At 43.4% G+C, this 14624-nt stretch overlaps 1 protein-coding gene across 1 annotated transcript in view; it reads left to right on the top strand.

Annotated features, from left to right (window-relative positions):
* LOC105357438 (small G protein signaling modulator 3) overlaps window positions 1-14624 on the top strand; it is a 76983-nt gene that overhangs the window by 45628 nt on the left and 16731 nt on the right. The window contains exons 11-14 of the mRNA XM_023955426.1: window positions 931-1041; window positions 4080-4237; window positions 5541-5659; window positions 12166-12360. Coding sequence (XP_023811194.1) covers window positions 931-1041; window positions 4080-4237; window positions 5541-5659; window positions 12166-12360 — 583 coding nt within the window. The remainder of the gene's footprint in view (window positions 1-930; window positions 1042-4079; window positions 4238-5540; window positions 5660-12165; window positions 12361-14624) is intronic.

Here is a 14624-nt window from a genome sequence, read left to right as displayed (position 1 = left end):
TCTGCTGCCCCCGTGACCCGGTCCCGGATAAGCGGAGGAAGATGGATGGATGGATGGAGGATGGGAATAAAGGGGAAATGTCTGAATGTAAGTGAGTGATGTCATTAATCTTAAAACCCAGCAAGCTAATAATCATCCAGAGAACCAGGAGAACTGGATCCTTTCTTCCCGTCGGAACCATTGACTGTATATGAGAACTGGACCGAGTCAGTTTGATGTCACCCATTCATATGGACTTAGGTCCAGCTTCAACCAAATTAAGTCAATCCAGTCACCAATTTTTGTGATACAGACGCCGACATGTTTAAACCAGACAAAGCCAATAAGCAAGTCATTGTTTCTATGGCAACCACTCTCATCAATCAGGAGAGAGCTTGTTGGAAGTCCACACTTCTTCCATTTTAAAACAGGCTACACAAAATCTGTCGATCAAATGTTTTGAACGTTGTATGTGAGACCACATCCTTTTATTGAGGCATCTGATTGGTCAGTTTAGAACTCGATTAACCTTCGTGCAGAAAAATACAGTGAGAAAACGGGGATTATCAATAACATGTTGAGAAAAAGATATCAGAACTACAATGGTTATTCTGACATATTCACACACTGATGGCGAACTCTGGTGCCAACCTTCCTCCAGAGGCTAGGTGGGGTTCAGTGCCTTGCCCAAGGACACGTTGACATTTGCAATTTTCAGATCAGAAGTCGTCCACCCTATCACTGCACCACAGCCGCTTCTAGGAGGAACAGTCCAGTTCCCCTATATAGTCAGTGGTCTGGACTGTGAACAAATACTGAAGCACTTTATCATCTACTCCGAGGTCCTGGGAGGATTTTAGAAAAAAACTATCCAGAACAAAAACTTTTTCCGGATTGAATGAAGTTGCTGGACATTTGGCAAACATTCCTGCCTTTTTCTTTTTTAAACAGATATCTGTTTCAATTTTGGTGACCTGAAGTTATCTTCGTCCAGTCCAATGAAAGAAGACGACGGAGAAAATCTGTCTGCATCACCGGAGGAAGAGAAAACTGCTCCAAAAGGTGAGTGAGTCTGTTTTTGTCTGAATATAAAGTGACTGTTTACAAAACTGTTTCTTTAATACTAGAAAAGCCACCTAAGGCACTAAATCAGTTTAGCCAGGAAGGGTCCCAAACAAAAGAGTACGAGTATGAGCGTGCTCAGAAAGGCTGTTTAATTGCAGGGCTGCAGCAAGAAAATCTTTGGTAACATGTTAACCATTGTCAGGTAACTTCCACACATTAAGGTCTAAGACCCTCTTTTCACATCTGTTCTCTGCAAGTTGCATCACATCTCTTAAAGGATTTTTAGAGATGAATGTTCTTAGTATTTGTGCTTGTTTGCTAATTTGTTGTAATACGAAAGTCATTATTCCCCATTCTCTGAAAGTTTTATTAAAGATGCTCAGCAGGACACCTTAACTACACCACTCTTTGTAAAAGCAACTTTCAGAAATCATAGGATTTAGAGCTGCGCACTGTTTTTATTCAAAGTCTGTCTGGAAACAGCCTTTTGGTATTATTTAGCTTCTTTGGCATAGTTGGGTTAACTGTTTTTAAGTAGCAGATCTAGGTACAGTAGGTATCAAGTTGATGTGGACGAACAATATTTAGTTGTGACTCTAATGGGGTGGGGTGGGGGGGTAATTTAGTGTAGAACCGCCACTGAACTCTTTAATATATTCACTATAAAGTAGGGGTGACCTCATCACCACACTTTTTTTTGGTGAAAGTTTAGCATATGGTGCGTGATGGAACTATAATAAACACATTAAACACATCCATCTTTGCTGATAATTTACTTTTTCTGCTAGTCCTGTGTTCAGACTTCAAGGGTTTCTGCTCGGCTCTCACTCCCTCTTAGAGCCACGCGCACGCGGGTCACTGTACTCACACACACACACTGTTTCAGAAGCACACACACATCCTCATTCTACAACAGAAGTTTCTGACTTGCGAGGAAATACGACATATTTACTGCGTTCTAATTATCCATTTCCATTGTATTCATTTCCATTACAAGCTGTGTGCGTTCTTAAGTGCGCGACACGGCCGCCCGCCGGAGGATTTTGTGTTGGGAGGGGGGTTATTACTGTTCTCCTTCACTCTGTAAACCAAACATGAGCACGTGCTGTTAGATTCCGATGAATATCACTACATGTTTCGTTTGGGAACTATTTTGTGCAGCGCAGAGTTACACGTCTGTATAAACAAAGGCGGAGCCTCCTGCCCTGCGTTCTTCATGTGTGTCAGGCTTCACGGCTACCGGAAAGGTGACACTGAACACTCTGCAGTCTGCTTATTACTGGGCAATATATAATATTCTGAGAAGATGTCAGTATCAGTCAGAGAGCACAGGTGAAAGTCGCGTGCAGCTAGAGAGCGGTCCACTGCAGAAGAATCAACACGCACCCCCAACACACGTGTGCGCGCTCCTTCATCCTACACACGCAGCGCGCTGACACAAACACACATAGTCATTCTACAACACCTATATAGTTAGTTCATTTGTTAAATAGGTAGTAGTTAGTTGTTAGAATACTGTGTTGTTATTGTATTCATTTGCAACGCGGCCGCTGTGGGATTTTATCTTTTTTTGGGGGGGGGGGCTGCGGCTACCTGCGACACCGCGCCCCCTACTGGTTCATCACCGCGGTGATCAAAAATCCCACACTCCTGAGGGATTACAATTTTACCTTGAAAGAAATAGCAATTTTAAGAAAAAAAGAATGTACAAAAACTTTGAATTCCATCAATGGTCTGTTGTTAATGTTTTCAACTTAGTTTTACTAACTAATCATCAACTAAACTCAAAGCACCTGCACAGATTTCCCACATGTCATTAAACCAGTGAGCAGACCATCATTGATCCCCTTCATAGTCTGGGTAAGCCACAAAACCTCCTAGCTAAGGAGGCTGACTGTTCTCAGAGTGCTGTGTCCAAGCAGATCAACAGAAAGTCTAATGTTTGAGCAAAATAGGTCAGGAGAAGATGCAGCAGCAAAAGAGACAACAGTGGACTTCAGGAGATTATCAAAAGGACAGGAACCTGCAGAAAGAGTGGAATGAGGAGGAACAACAGCTTCAAGAACCACCTCCCTTAAGCGCATTCAGGAGATTGGGCTCCAAGTGGCTGGTTCCTCGGGTCAAGAAACTTCTGAGCCTGGACCAACAGAGGCAAAGTCGACTGGGCCAAAGAGAAGAAGGACTGGACTGTTGGCCAGAGGTCCAAGATCTTGTGTTCTGATGAAAGGAAAGTGTCTCTTTCATTTGGTAATCAAGGTCAAAGGGTTTGGAGGACGACTGGTGAGGAGAAGAACCCAGGCTGGAGGTCCAGTGTGAAATCTTCACAATCAGTCAGGATGTGGACTAAAGTATCCAATGCTGGTGTTGGTAGACTCTGCTTTCTTCCAAAATCGATTATAATTAATTTATTCCATTTTGAAACTATTTTATAACGGTATAGGTCGATTTGATTTGATTAACAACTTCCCTCAGACAGATTCATCTGGCTGGATTAATCAATGAATCCTTGAGACAGATATGCAAATGTCCCTTACGCACTCATGATCAGTGAGTGCGTAAAGGAAATCTGCTGTAGAAACAATTTTAGAAACACACTAAAGCTATCATACCACTTAGTTTCTTAACACAAAAGAGATTTGACTGCAGAGTCCAAGACTGTGCAAACATGAGTATGCTTCCACACGAACTTGGACAGTAATTTACACAAGTTAGTTTTTGTGTTCACTGCTTGCCAAAGCAGACACATTCTGCCCCCTGAGTAAACATGGGCGCCACTGATAACATTCATTTGTGTGACAGGGACACGTTCACACCAAACGCATGTGTCCAGTACACTCACATAGCCGTTTCTTCAGAGTAAGTCTGTTGTTGTGCAAAGACGGCAACAATGTGTCCTCAGTGGCGTCCCAGAATTATGTGGTTCATTGGACCATTTCAGAGTTTTAACACTAAAGCAGAGTGTTTGATTAGCTTTTGAAAATCAGAAGGAAGAAGGTCAGTAAAGCCAATCTTGACCAAATGCTTTTTGCCTGCAGATTCAGTTTTGACGCGTGTGATGCGTGTGGCACAGCGGTACCTCTTTGACCCTCTGGGCCAACGCCATGTTAAAGGAAAGCGTTCACAATCTCAGGTAGAGTCCAGACAGCTGACTGCCGAACCAAATCAGACTGCAGCTTCAGTAAAACGACCTCAGGTAACAAAACATTCTCTCCCCAGTCCTCAGGAAGGAAGCATATGTGTTTTTCATGTTTTCAGCTTTGATGGGATCCCCCACATCAACACGAGAAACCCTCACTTGATTCATAAAAATTCTTTCTTTATATTTTCTTGGTTTGTATGATTTCAGAATGGAGAATAATCTTGTTCTCATAGTTCTAAAGCTACGACATAGTTTTCGGGCCAGTTTACCAAAAAAAAAAAAGTTTTTTAATTAAAACTTTTAAGTCATAAACTTATGAGAAAGAAAGTCATAACTGTTACGAGATTTTAAGTCATAAATTTACGTGAAACAATCTTGTAAATTTACGAGTTTATATCTCATTAAAAAATTTACGAGAAAAAAGTCATAGATTAACGAGGAAAAAAACACACCAAAGTTGTCTGTTTATCGGAGCCTAGCTTGAAGATGAAATGTGTGGAGCCTTTTGTGAAGCTTTATATCCGGATGGGTTTAAAAAACAAAGAGATTCGGAACCTTTCAGTCATTCAAAATCAGATTATTTTCAGTGGAGCCGGCTTTCCAGGGTTCGGTGTCGGTAAAGCGGAGTTTCATCTGTCAAATAAGCAGCTCAGAGACACGTTTGGGTGTAGAGGATCGATGCAGCCTTTATTCTCCTTTTCATTCACAAACCCTGAAGTTCATCTGTCACCTTACGTCATGAACCTGTCATCCTAACACCAATGCAGAAGTAAACAGTGTTACATACTCTTCCAGAACCGTCCCGTTTTAACATAAAACAATAAAGAGGAATGAAAATAGTCTGTTATATTAGCATTAGAACTTTGAAAATACCAAAAAGTGCTCCTCCTCCTCAGACGGAAGTGTCACACAGACGTAGAGATCTGGTCTTTAATGGAGGAAGAAAGGATTGAAGTGGACAGCTGCAGGGACACCGACGTCTTCATCAACGGCTGCAGAGATCCTGCAAACCACCCATCAATAAATAAAACATGAATAAATCATAAATCAAACAAATGAGCTCCCAAACATTTGGAACATTATCAATAAACATTCAGCTCACCTGTTCAATTTAGTTTTGTTGGTCTGCTCTGCTGCTGGGCAGCATTCACCTGCTGCTCTGTATGCTCACCTCCACTTTAATCTCGTAAATTTACGAGTTCTTTTCTCATACACTTTTGGCTTAAAATCTCATAAGTTTACTTTTTTTTTTTTTTTTTGGTGGCCCTAAAACTCTGTCGCATAAAGCAGCAAAGCAAAAAAAAAAAAAAGATGCATGAAAATAAAATATACCTGTATTTTTCATTTTTCTCCTCAGGTGAGATCCAGGTGGCAGAGCCATCGGAGGGTCAAATCCCACCCAACAGAGCTGCAGAGGAGCGGCGATGATTTCCTCGTGACCTTCAGAGAAGCTGCTGCGGGAGCCAACAGGGAAAGGTAAGAAACTGGAGGAGAGTTTTATGTTTGCTGGATTTATAAACCACACTTATGCTTGGGCTGCTGCTAGCTCCTTAATATAAATTCCGGCGAATTCATGCCAACGGTCAGTTTTCCGCAGAGTTTGTGGAGTTTCTGTTTTTAAGATGAGCACAAGCAAAGCTTTCTCTAGTCTCAAACTGGTTAGCGGGCTTCTCTGAAAGTTTTATTTTTCTCTGAATGTTTCATCATTCTTTGTTTATGACATAACTCATTGCACAATCTTTCACCTGTTCTTTAACGATCACTAAAGTCAAGCCAGGTCTTTGATTCCCACCATTTTTTCAGGTTTTCCCTGCAGCCTTTTGGACCAAAGGTTATCTTTGAAAGTTCTTTCAGAGTTTTGCTTTCAGCATTTGTTGAGCCATGGATTATGGCCTGGTACTGTTACAAAGTAACAGTCTCTGACAGGTTACGTCACAGAGAGACAGAGTGACATTCCTAAGGTGTGTTATAAGGTACCCAGAAGTAGGGGTGTAACGGTACACTACAATCTCAATTCAGTTCGGTTTAGAATTTCATAGGTCTCAGTTCGATATATTTTCTGTATTTTTACAGTGCTCCAGCTCTGGCCTCGCGTCTGCATGATACTGTTGACAGGCTCACCGTCACCGCCGTCACCTAATAGCTGTTGAACTTCCTGCAATGACGTTTCTGATCTTCATTCGGGGTTCACTTCCCTGTTCAGACCCTCAGAGCCTCCAGAGCGGGTTAATAAAAGAACCAGTCTCCGTTCTTTTAGAGGAAACCATATTTATCAATGTTCCGGCGAACGGAGAAGCACACCATGAACGTGCGCTCACACACTCTTGCGCTGCCACGCTCTGCCCCACCTTCTTCCTAAACGGGCGCCAGTGCAGACACCATTGAGCGTCTCGGCGGAAACTCGCGGTCAACATTAGTTTCGCCTCGCCGCAACGTTAATACGTTTGGGGGGAAAACATTAAGAAACAAAAAAAATCGAAAAACTGAAACAGTACAAAAGTTATCCGAACCCAAACTGCAGAACCAAAAGGGTTCGGTCCAACTACTTGTACAGTTACACCCCTACCCCGAAGTGGTGGGAAAAAAGAGCTGCCGCTGCTCTCCCGTCTGCCCGCCAGCCAACGGCAGCCGCAGGCAGCGACAGGAAAGGTGGATGCCCGCCTCGCCAGCCAGTCTGTGCCCGGTACAGGCGAGGCAGGCTTACTTGCTCCTGTACCTGAAGCCTTTCCAGGTGTACCTTCACCCAACAGTGCAGTGCCTTGTGAAAGTATTCAGCCCCATTGAACTTTCAAACTTTCAATAACAAGTGGAACACAATCATGAAGTGGAACGAAATTTATTGGATATTTCAAACTTGTTTAACAAATAAAAAACTGAAAAATTGGACGTGCTAAATTATTCAGCCCCTCAGTTAATACTTTGTAGCCCCGCCTTTTGCTGTGATCACAGCTGTAAGTCTCTTGGGTTTGTCTCTATCAGTGTTGCACATCGAGAGACTGAAAGTTTTGCCCATTCCTCCTTGCAAAACAGCTGGAGCTCAGTGAGGCTGGATGGAGAGCGTTTGTGAACAGCTGCTTTCAGTTGTTTCCACAGATTCTCCCTTTGATTCAGGTCTGGACTTTGACTTGGCCATTCTAACACCTGGTTGTGTTCTTTGGGGAACCATTCCACTGTAGATTTTGCTTTATGTTTTGGATCATTGTCTTGATCAAAGTCTCAGGTCTTTTTCTATCAGGCTTTCTTCCAGAATGGTCCTGTATTTAGCTCCATCCATCTTCCCATCAATTCTAACCATCCTCCCTGTCCCTGGTGTGTTCAGGGTGATGAGCAAACATAACATTTAAGAAATGGCTTTCTTCTTCCCACTCTTCCATAAAGGTCAGATTTGTACAGTATGTGACTGATTGTTGTCCTACGGACTGACTCTCCCACCTCAGCTGTAGACCTCTGCAGTCCATCCAGAGTGATCATGGGCATCTTAGCTGCATGGCTGAATCGCCTCTCTCCATCTTCCGCTCCCAGACTCCCCGATAAATCAGATATCCTCCGATCCCAATTAGGATGGATCCAATTCTCAGAAATCCAAATGGGTGCACATCCTTGACGTCTTCCACAGACAGCTGGGCCATGCACACCAGCCTCCATTTGCCCCACGGATCGTTGGTGTATCCAGTCGCATGGGTGCCGTCTGGGCAGGAAGGTCTGCTTTCCCGTTCCTTAGTGCGGATAAAACGTTGTCGATCAAATTCAAAGACCAGTTCATCAGATCCGTATTCAGAGAGTAAAAAGAGCAGAAGTTGCAAAAGGCTGAAAAATGCAGCTCCAGGCCAGACAGGACAAAAAGCCTTGGGATGGCTGACACAGGAGGAGCGAGAGGAAAAGCGTCTGTCCTCGGCGAGAGCAGGAAGAAGAAAAAGAAACAATACCCAGACCCACCCAAAGGTATTTTTGCCCTCAAATTTAGAATGTACCCCCCCCCCCCAACTAAGCAGGAAACAAGGGTCTTTGGCAAGGCAGCTGATGCACTGCATGATGGGATTTTTAGCTAATATTGTAGTGAAGGTCACAGACACATTGGCAATAAAAACGAGTTTGAGTTACGTTTTCAAACTGGATAATGAAGATACTTGTCTTATGTTTAGAGGTAAATCTTTACAAAGTTTAGGAGCACAGAAAGAAGAAGGCCCATTCTCCCATGCACTTCAGTGGGCGGCTGTGGCACAGTGATAGGACGGGAGATTGCAGGTTTAATTCCCGCCTTGCCCGCCCATGTGTCGAAGTGTCTTTGGGCAAGACACTGAACCCCTCTTTGCCCCTGGTGGGAGGTTGGCACCAGTGTTCAGCAGTGGAGCCACCATCAGTGTGTGAATGGGGTAAATGGAACTGTGTATGTAAAGCACTTTGGGCCTGAGACCTTAGACCTCGGTACCTCAAGGAGAAGCTGATCAGCTGAACGTTCATCCTGTTCCTACCTTCGTCCTGTCATGTTCTGGCTGGTGTAAGGTGGAGGCTTCTCCAGGTACATGTACACATTACTGAGCCCAGCTGTTTGAAGGAACTGAAACAGTTCAGCAGCGGCTGCAAATAGATTGCGAGAGCTCTAGACTTCCGCTTTGTAGATTTGATTTTCGTTTCAAGAGCTGACTGAACTGCTTTAACGAAGATGTCCACAAATGGACCCACCGTTGCCATTACTTAGAGGAAACTTTGGTGAGGTGCCACCTCTGGCTGTGCTTTTGCACTCCTGGTCGTGTAAAACTGTCAGCAGTAAAACAACATACAAAAGAACTTCATTGATCCTGAGGGAAATTAGTAAAAGGGGTCAATAAAAAGATGCAATTTTATTATGTCCACTTAAATCTGTAGTGTCAATGTTGCCAGATAAAAATAAAATTAGATAAATTAACGATGAATAAAAAAAACCATCTGATTCATCTGGATTTTGTTTGTGTAACAAAGTTCATTCATTAAAAAACGTCAAAGTTTAATGAGTTTCTTCTGTAAACTTTGATGAACCCTTCTGGCTTTTGTTTTTCTGTCAGGAAACGCTGAGGTTTTACAGCAGCTTTTAGAATTTCACATTAGTCCTCCAATCGTCTCGTTGTGATGTTGTTTCTTCCTCAAACCAGCATAACGTGCAGGACAAAAGCCTGCCACTCAGGTGCTAGACGTTCTGTGCTCTGCTCTCCGTGCACGCGTCCGTGCACATGTCTGAGGCGCTCCTGGTGGCCACGCTCCTTGTGTCCAGGGCCCCAGGTTGTTTGTGGGAAGCTGGGGGTTACCTGGGGTCATCAGGGCTCACAGGAGGAATGGTTGTGTTTGGGACTATTGTCCAGGTTTTAGCTGGAAATTCCTCATTTGTTTGAAAAATGAAAAGCTTCTCTGTGGTGCAAAGTTTTTAGTCAGACTTCAGACAAAACACCATAGTGTTATTTTTCTTTCAGTTAAATAGTGACGCAGAGAGAATCAAAGCTAAAGCTAAACTTCTGCATATTAATGCAGATCAGATATGGATGGAATTTTGTTACTGATTAATTTTTTGATAAAGTTGTTTATTTATAAGCTCAGTGCAGCTCCATCAAAACAATCATATTCAACTTTATTCAGGCTCACTGTCAGACAGAAAACCTCTACTGTAAGAGCACAAATGCTCCTATATGTATGTTGCTTTAAAAAAAAGTAACATTTGTTTATTATCATTATAATCCTGCAACACTGATATTTAGAAAATGGGGAAATGTTTTTCAGCAAATGTCCAGAACTATTTCAGTTGAGGATTCTGTCAGGAAGCTGTTTTTGTTGTCTACCATGTCACTGCTTTCCAGACTTCTTCAATCGGTTTTTGTGTCAGAGGAAAGTCATCAACCACACGTCAGACATGTTGAATTTGTTGGGAAGCTGGTAGACTAAACATGCAGGACAAAACGGAGGCTTACTGTAGGAGAGGAGCATTCTAACAATAGCAGGAATGCTTGACGTTCCAGTGTGGCATCTCAGAATTCCTGCTGCTTCTCTGTATTATCAGCCCAAGCAGGTTTAGTTGCATTTTCCTGCATGTAACGTTTTCTAACCTCAGCCTGTGCCATGCATTTGCAGCAGTATCCTCAGACGAGCTGTTCAGGAGTCGGCACCACTTTGAGGTAGCCTTGGACTCCCTGAATCAAACACAGAGTTCTGCATTCTTCTAGCTTTCACTGCACAGGATCACATACTCGGTTTTCTGCAAGTTGTAGATTAGCCAAAAGTAGATCATCTAAAGCTTTAGCAAAACATGGCGGCTTGTGGCTGCAGCAGGTTGACGGCAACATCGGAACAGCCTGGACTTTTTCTTTCGATTGCACCTGGAGCTTTTTTTTCCCAGTTTGTCCCATCAGAAAACTGCAGCTGATGGACCTTCATGCAGCACAGCTTCATCATAAACGTTCACTGATCCTCTAAGAAACCTGGTAATGAACTTTACAGAAACGACCTCCTCCACTTCCCAGCATGCACATTTGGCCTCGGCAGCATCAGAAGGTCATGCTTCACTGTCCTCCTTCAGACTGGCATCTCTTTGAAACATCTACTGTGCAGAAGACACTCTGTGGCTGCCCCCTCCCAGACCCATCCACAGGTGTCCACGATGGTCACCTCACCTGTAGCGTCACACCTGACACCCCCGCATCAAGCCACTCGCTCCTGGACAAACAGTTGTGTTCATTTTTTCTGATTAGCTTCTTCTGTTCAGCAAACTGTGCGTTTTCTTGCTTTGAACCTGATTTGAATAAAAATAAACTGAAAACGGGCTGCACAGTGGCACAGACGACTCAAGTCCCAGCTGGGGGACCTGAACCAGAACATCAATGGGGGGCCTTTCTGTGTGGAGTTTGCATGTTCTCCCCGTGCATGCGTAGGCCTCCGGCTTCCTCCCACCGTCCATAGCCTTGCTTCATAGGTGAATTGGTTACTCTAAATCAGGGGTTCTCAACGTTTTTGAAGTGGAGGGCCAAATTAGAAACTCGACATTAGACTGGGGGCCAGTTTTGGTTAAAAAGTTGTTTTTAATAACTTTACAATTAACCAGGCCCTCCAGATGTTTTCCCAGTTGCAGTTGGAGGTTGCTGCCCAGATCTTCTACTCGTCCATTTGTATCATTTGACAGACTTTCTTTTGCTCTGGACAAACATTGTCAGCTACTTCCAGCAAACATTCTTGTTACAACCTTCCCGTCACTTAAGACTTGCTACGCCGGGCCATTTCCAAAGCTACAATGTAGCTACTAGCTTCTGTCACAGCTCCACTGGATTAAGCCTTTTTTATAAACATTATCTGCTGTGCAGCACAGCCTGGTTGTTGTTGTTGGAGCTTATTGTTGCTCTCCTCGCTGCTGAATTTGTCATAGTTTTTATAATTTGTAACGTAATCATGATTTGTATCAAATACTTTGAGAATTGCATTTACCTCCTTGTAAATAAGGCACATGACTTTATCAAGTCCATGAGGTACGACAAAGTAAGCATTTGTGCACTTAGCTTGAAAGCGCCTTTTCTCCTCACTAACACAACATTTTTCCTCAAAGGAACCTGATCTGGATCTCTTTTATTGAGGAAAATTTAGAGCAGGGGGCCAGGCTGCCTTGGCCCCCTGCTCTAAATTTTCCCTAGGTGTGAATGTGAGTGTGCATGGGTGTGTGGTTGTGGCACTGCGACAGACTGGCAACCTGTCCGGGAAGTCCCCTGCCTTCGCCCACGAGTGGCTCCAGCAGCCCTGTGACCCTAAAAGGGACAAAAAGGGTTAAGAAGATGAATGAATGAATGAATGAATGAATGAATGAATGAATGAATGAATGAATGAATGAATGAATGAATGAATGAATGAATGAATGAATGAATGAATGAATGAATAAACTGAACACAGAAGCTACTGGTTGTGCTCAGAAATATAAACACACATTGAGCTCAAAGAATATGGGTTAAAAAACATTAAGATCATTTTGTTTCCAGATGTGAGCAGACCTTGAGAAGAACATGGATTGCGTCTCATCGTCGTAGCAACCACAGAATCATCCGCCGTGTCAGAACAAAGTCTCTCGATCCAGTGAACCTGACGCCTCCTGCCCCTGTCCATCCTTCAGGCTCCAGGTCCAGCAGCACCTCCAGTGCAGAGCATCTCAACACGTCCAGTGCCGCTCTCATGACGTAAGATCCACAGATCCTTGTTACATTCAAAAAGAAAAGTCAGAAGTGCTGATGACACCTGCATTTCAAATGAACAAACACTAACAAACCCTGCTGCCACGTTGTTTCCTCGCTGCTCATTAGTGACTGCAAAGAAGTTCTTTAATGGTGAAGAGTTGCTGTCAGGGTAATAATGTCTGTTTGGAGGATGGACAGACCACATCACCCAGGGTCTGACAGCACAGCAGCAGCTCATCAATAGGCTGTAAAAACAATGGGCAGCTCAACCCCTCCCCTCTCGTGTTCCCAAACAGGAAGTAGCTGCTGAGAAATAGACAGTTACTACTCACTCATTGTATTTGTCAGAATGAACATTCCTGCGCGGATACCTTTTTCTTAACATCTTTTTTCTAATCCGAATTATTTTTCAAAGTTATTTTTTCTTCATCACAAGTTATTAACTGACCGATCAGATGCCTTAGTAAAAGCAACGTCTGATTGATTGATAGATTTTGAGAAGCCAATGGCAGCAGACTTCCTTCATGCCGTCTGAGAAGCTCTTTTCTTTCTTATTTTAAAATCTCTTCAAAAGGCTACAAAAAAAAGATTTTCCTATGTTTCTCGGGCTCAATGGGGATGAACCAGGAGTGAAAAACTATCAAAAAATTACAAAATTGCAAAATGACCTTTTGCAGATTCCAATGTTCAAATGGTTTTCTCTCAACGGCAATTCTCCCGTGCCGGGTTATTGACTGTATAAAGGGAAAGCTGAACACAGTTATGTTTCCGTTAGCACAAATGCGCAAAACGTTCTGAAAATTCTACAAATGTCAAAAAACACAGGCTGTGTCTTTGCCTTCTCACTATGAAATTATAAAATCCAGGGCACTGCATAATCCCGTACTTTACAGCTGTTTAGTAGTTAGGGATTAGGGTGGGAATTCGGGCACAGCCACATTTTCGCTGTTTCCATTAAATCATAATTGTGCGAATAAACACAAACCAATTGATGCAATAAGTCATTCAAACACAGATGTGAACAATACTTTGATATACAGCAGATGCCTTCACATTTCTGTCTGTATGTGTCAAATTACAACATATGGAAAACAAAAGGATGTTTAGAGCTGAGATTATTTATTTTAAAAATGTCTAAAAAAGCATCTGTAATCCCATTCATGAGATCAGTCAGTCTCTCCCGGTATTAACTCCACTCCTGCTGCAAAAACTGCTTTCTTCCGCTACTTCTGTGTCCCACATTAGTTCAGGAGGGGGGAAAAAACGAAAAAAAGTAGAGGATATTTAAACAAATGCTCTGGACGGCGGGTGCTCTGTTTGCGGCATAGCACAGCTATGGGCATAGGGATCTGCTATACCGGGACAGGCGACCTGTCCAGGCTGTTTCCCTCCTTCGGCCAACAGTAGCCGGACGGGCCCCAGCGGCTTAAGAAAATAGATGCAAACGGTCTAACTGTGCAGAGTTGTTGGTCATGTGACTCGTTTAATCCGAAAAACGTGTTTCCATTGCAGTTTTGCGACAGCAGTTGCCATAGAAACGATGACGCAGAGCGACTCGGACCAATCATGTCGACTGGTTTCAAGATGGTATCAGGAAGCAGGGGCCCTTTCTGTGGGTGACATCCCACTGATTTGTCCATTGTTTTTACAGTCTATGAGCTCGTCACCCTGTCAACAGGTGACCCGTTGACATGCTAAAGCTTCAGCGCTGCTTTCTCTGAGCTTCTGGGGGACAGAGAAGAATCTTTCTCTGCTGGTCTAAACATTTGATCCATGGTCATTGCTGGTCACATAGCTACAGAAACCCCCACCCCACCCACCCGGGACACCAACTGTGTGTATTGCTTCCCTCTGGAAAGAGACACAGGAGCATCAGAACTCACATCAATAGACTGAGAAACAGCTTTTTCCCCAGAGTTGTGAAGTCCAACCCCCCCCCCCCCCCCCCCCCCACTAACATAACCCACTAACCCCTGCCAATACATACACTGTGACATGCACTTTCAATTTTTGTGCAATAATCATTGATATTTTACTGTACTGTCTTTCTTACTTGTACTGGTATTTATAGAAAAGAGCTGCTGGAAACTACCGTAATTTCCGGACTATAAGCCGCTACTTTTTTCCTGCGCTTACAGCCCTGCGGCTTATTCAGTGACACGGCTAATTTATGGATTTAATTGGCGGCCGCCATGTACGTATTTTCGGACTTGGTGAATGGTTTGAATTTTCCATCTAAAACCAAACACAAGTCATTTGTTTTTCAA

Source organism: Oryzias latipes, chromosome 6 (genome assembly GCF_002234675.1).
Source record: "Oryzias latipes chromosome 6, ASM223467v1".
Lineage (NCBI taxonomy): Eukaryota > Metazoa > Chordata > Actinopteri > Beloniformes > Adrianichthyidae > Oryzias > Oryzias latipes.
Note: the sequence above shows the minus strand (reverse complement) of the source record. Positions and strands in the feature narration are given on the sequence as shown.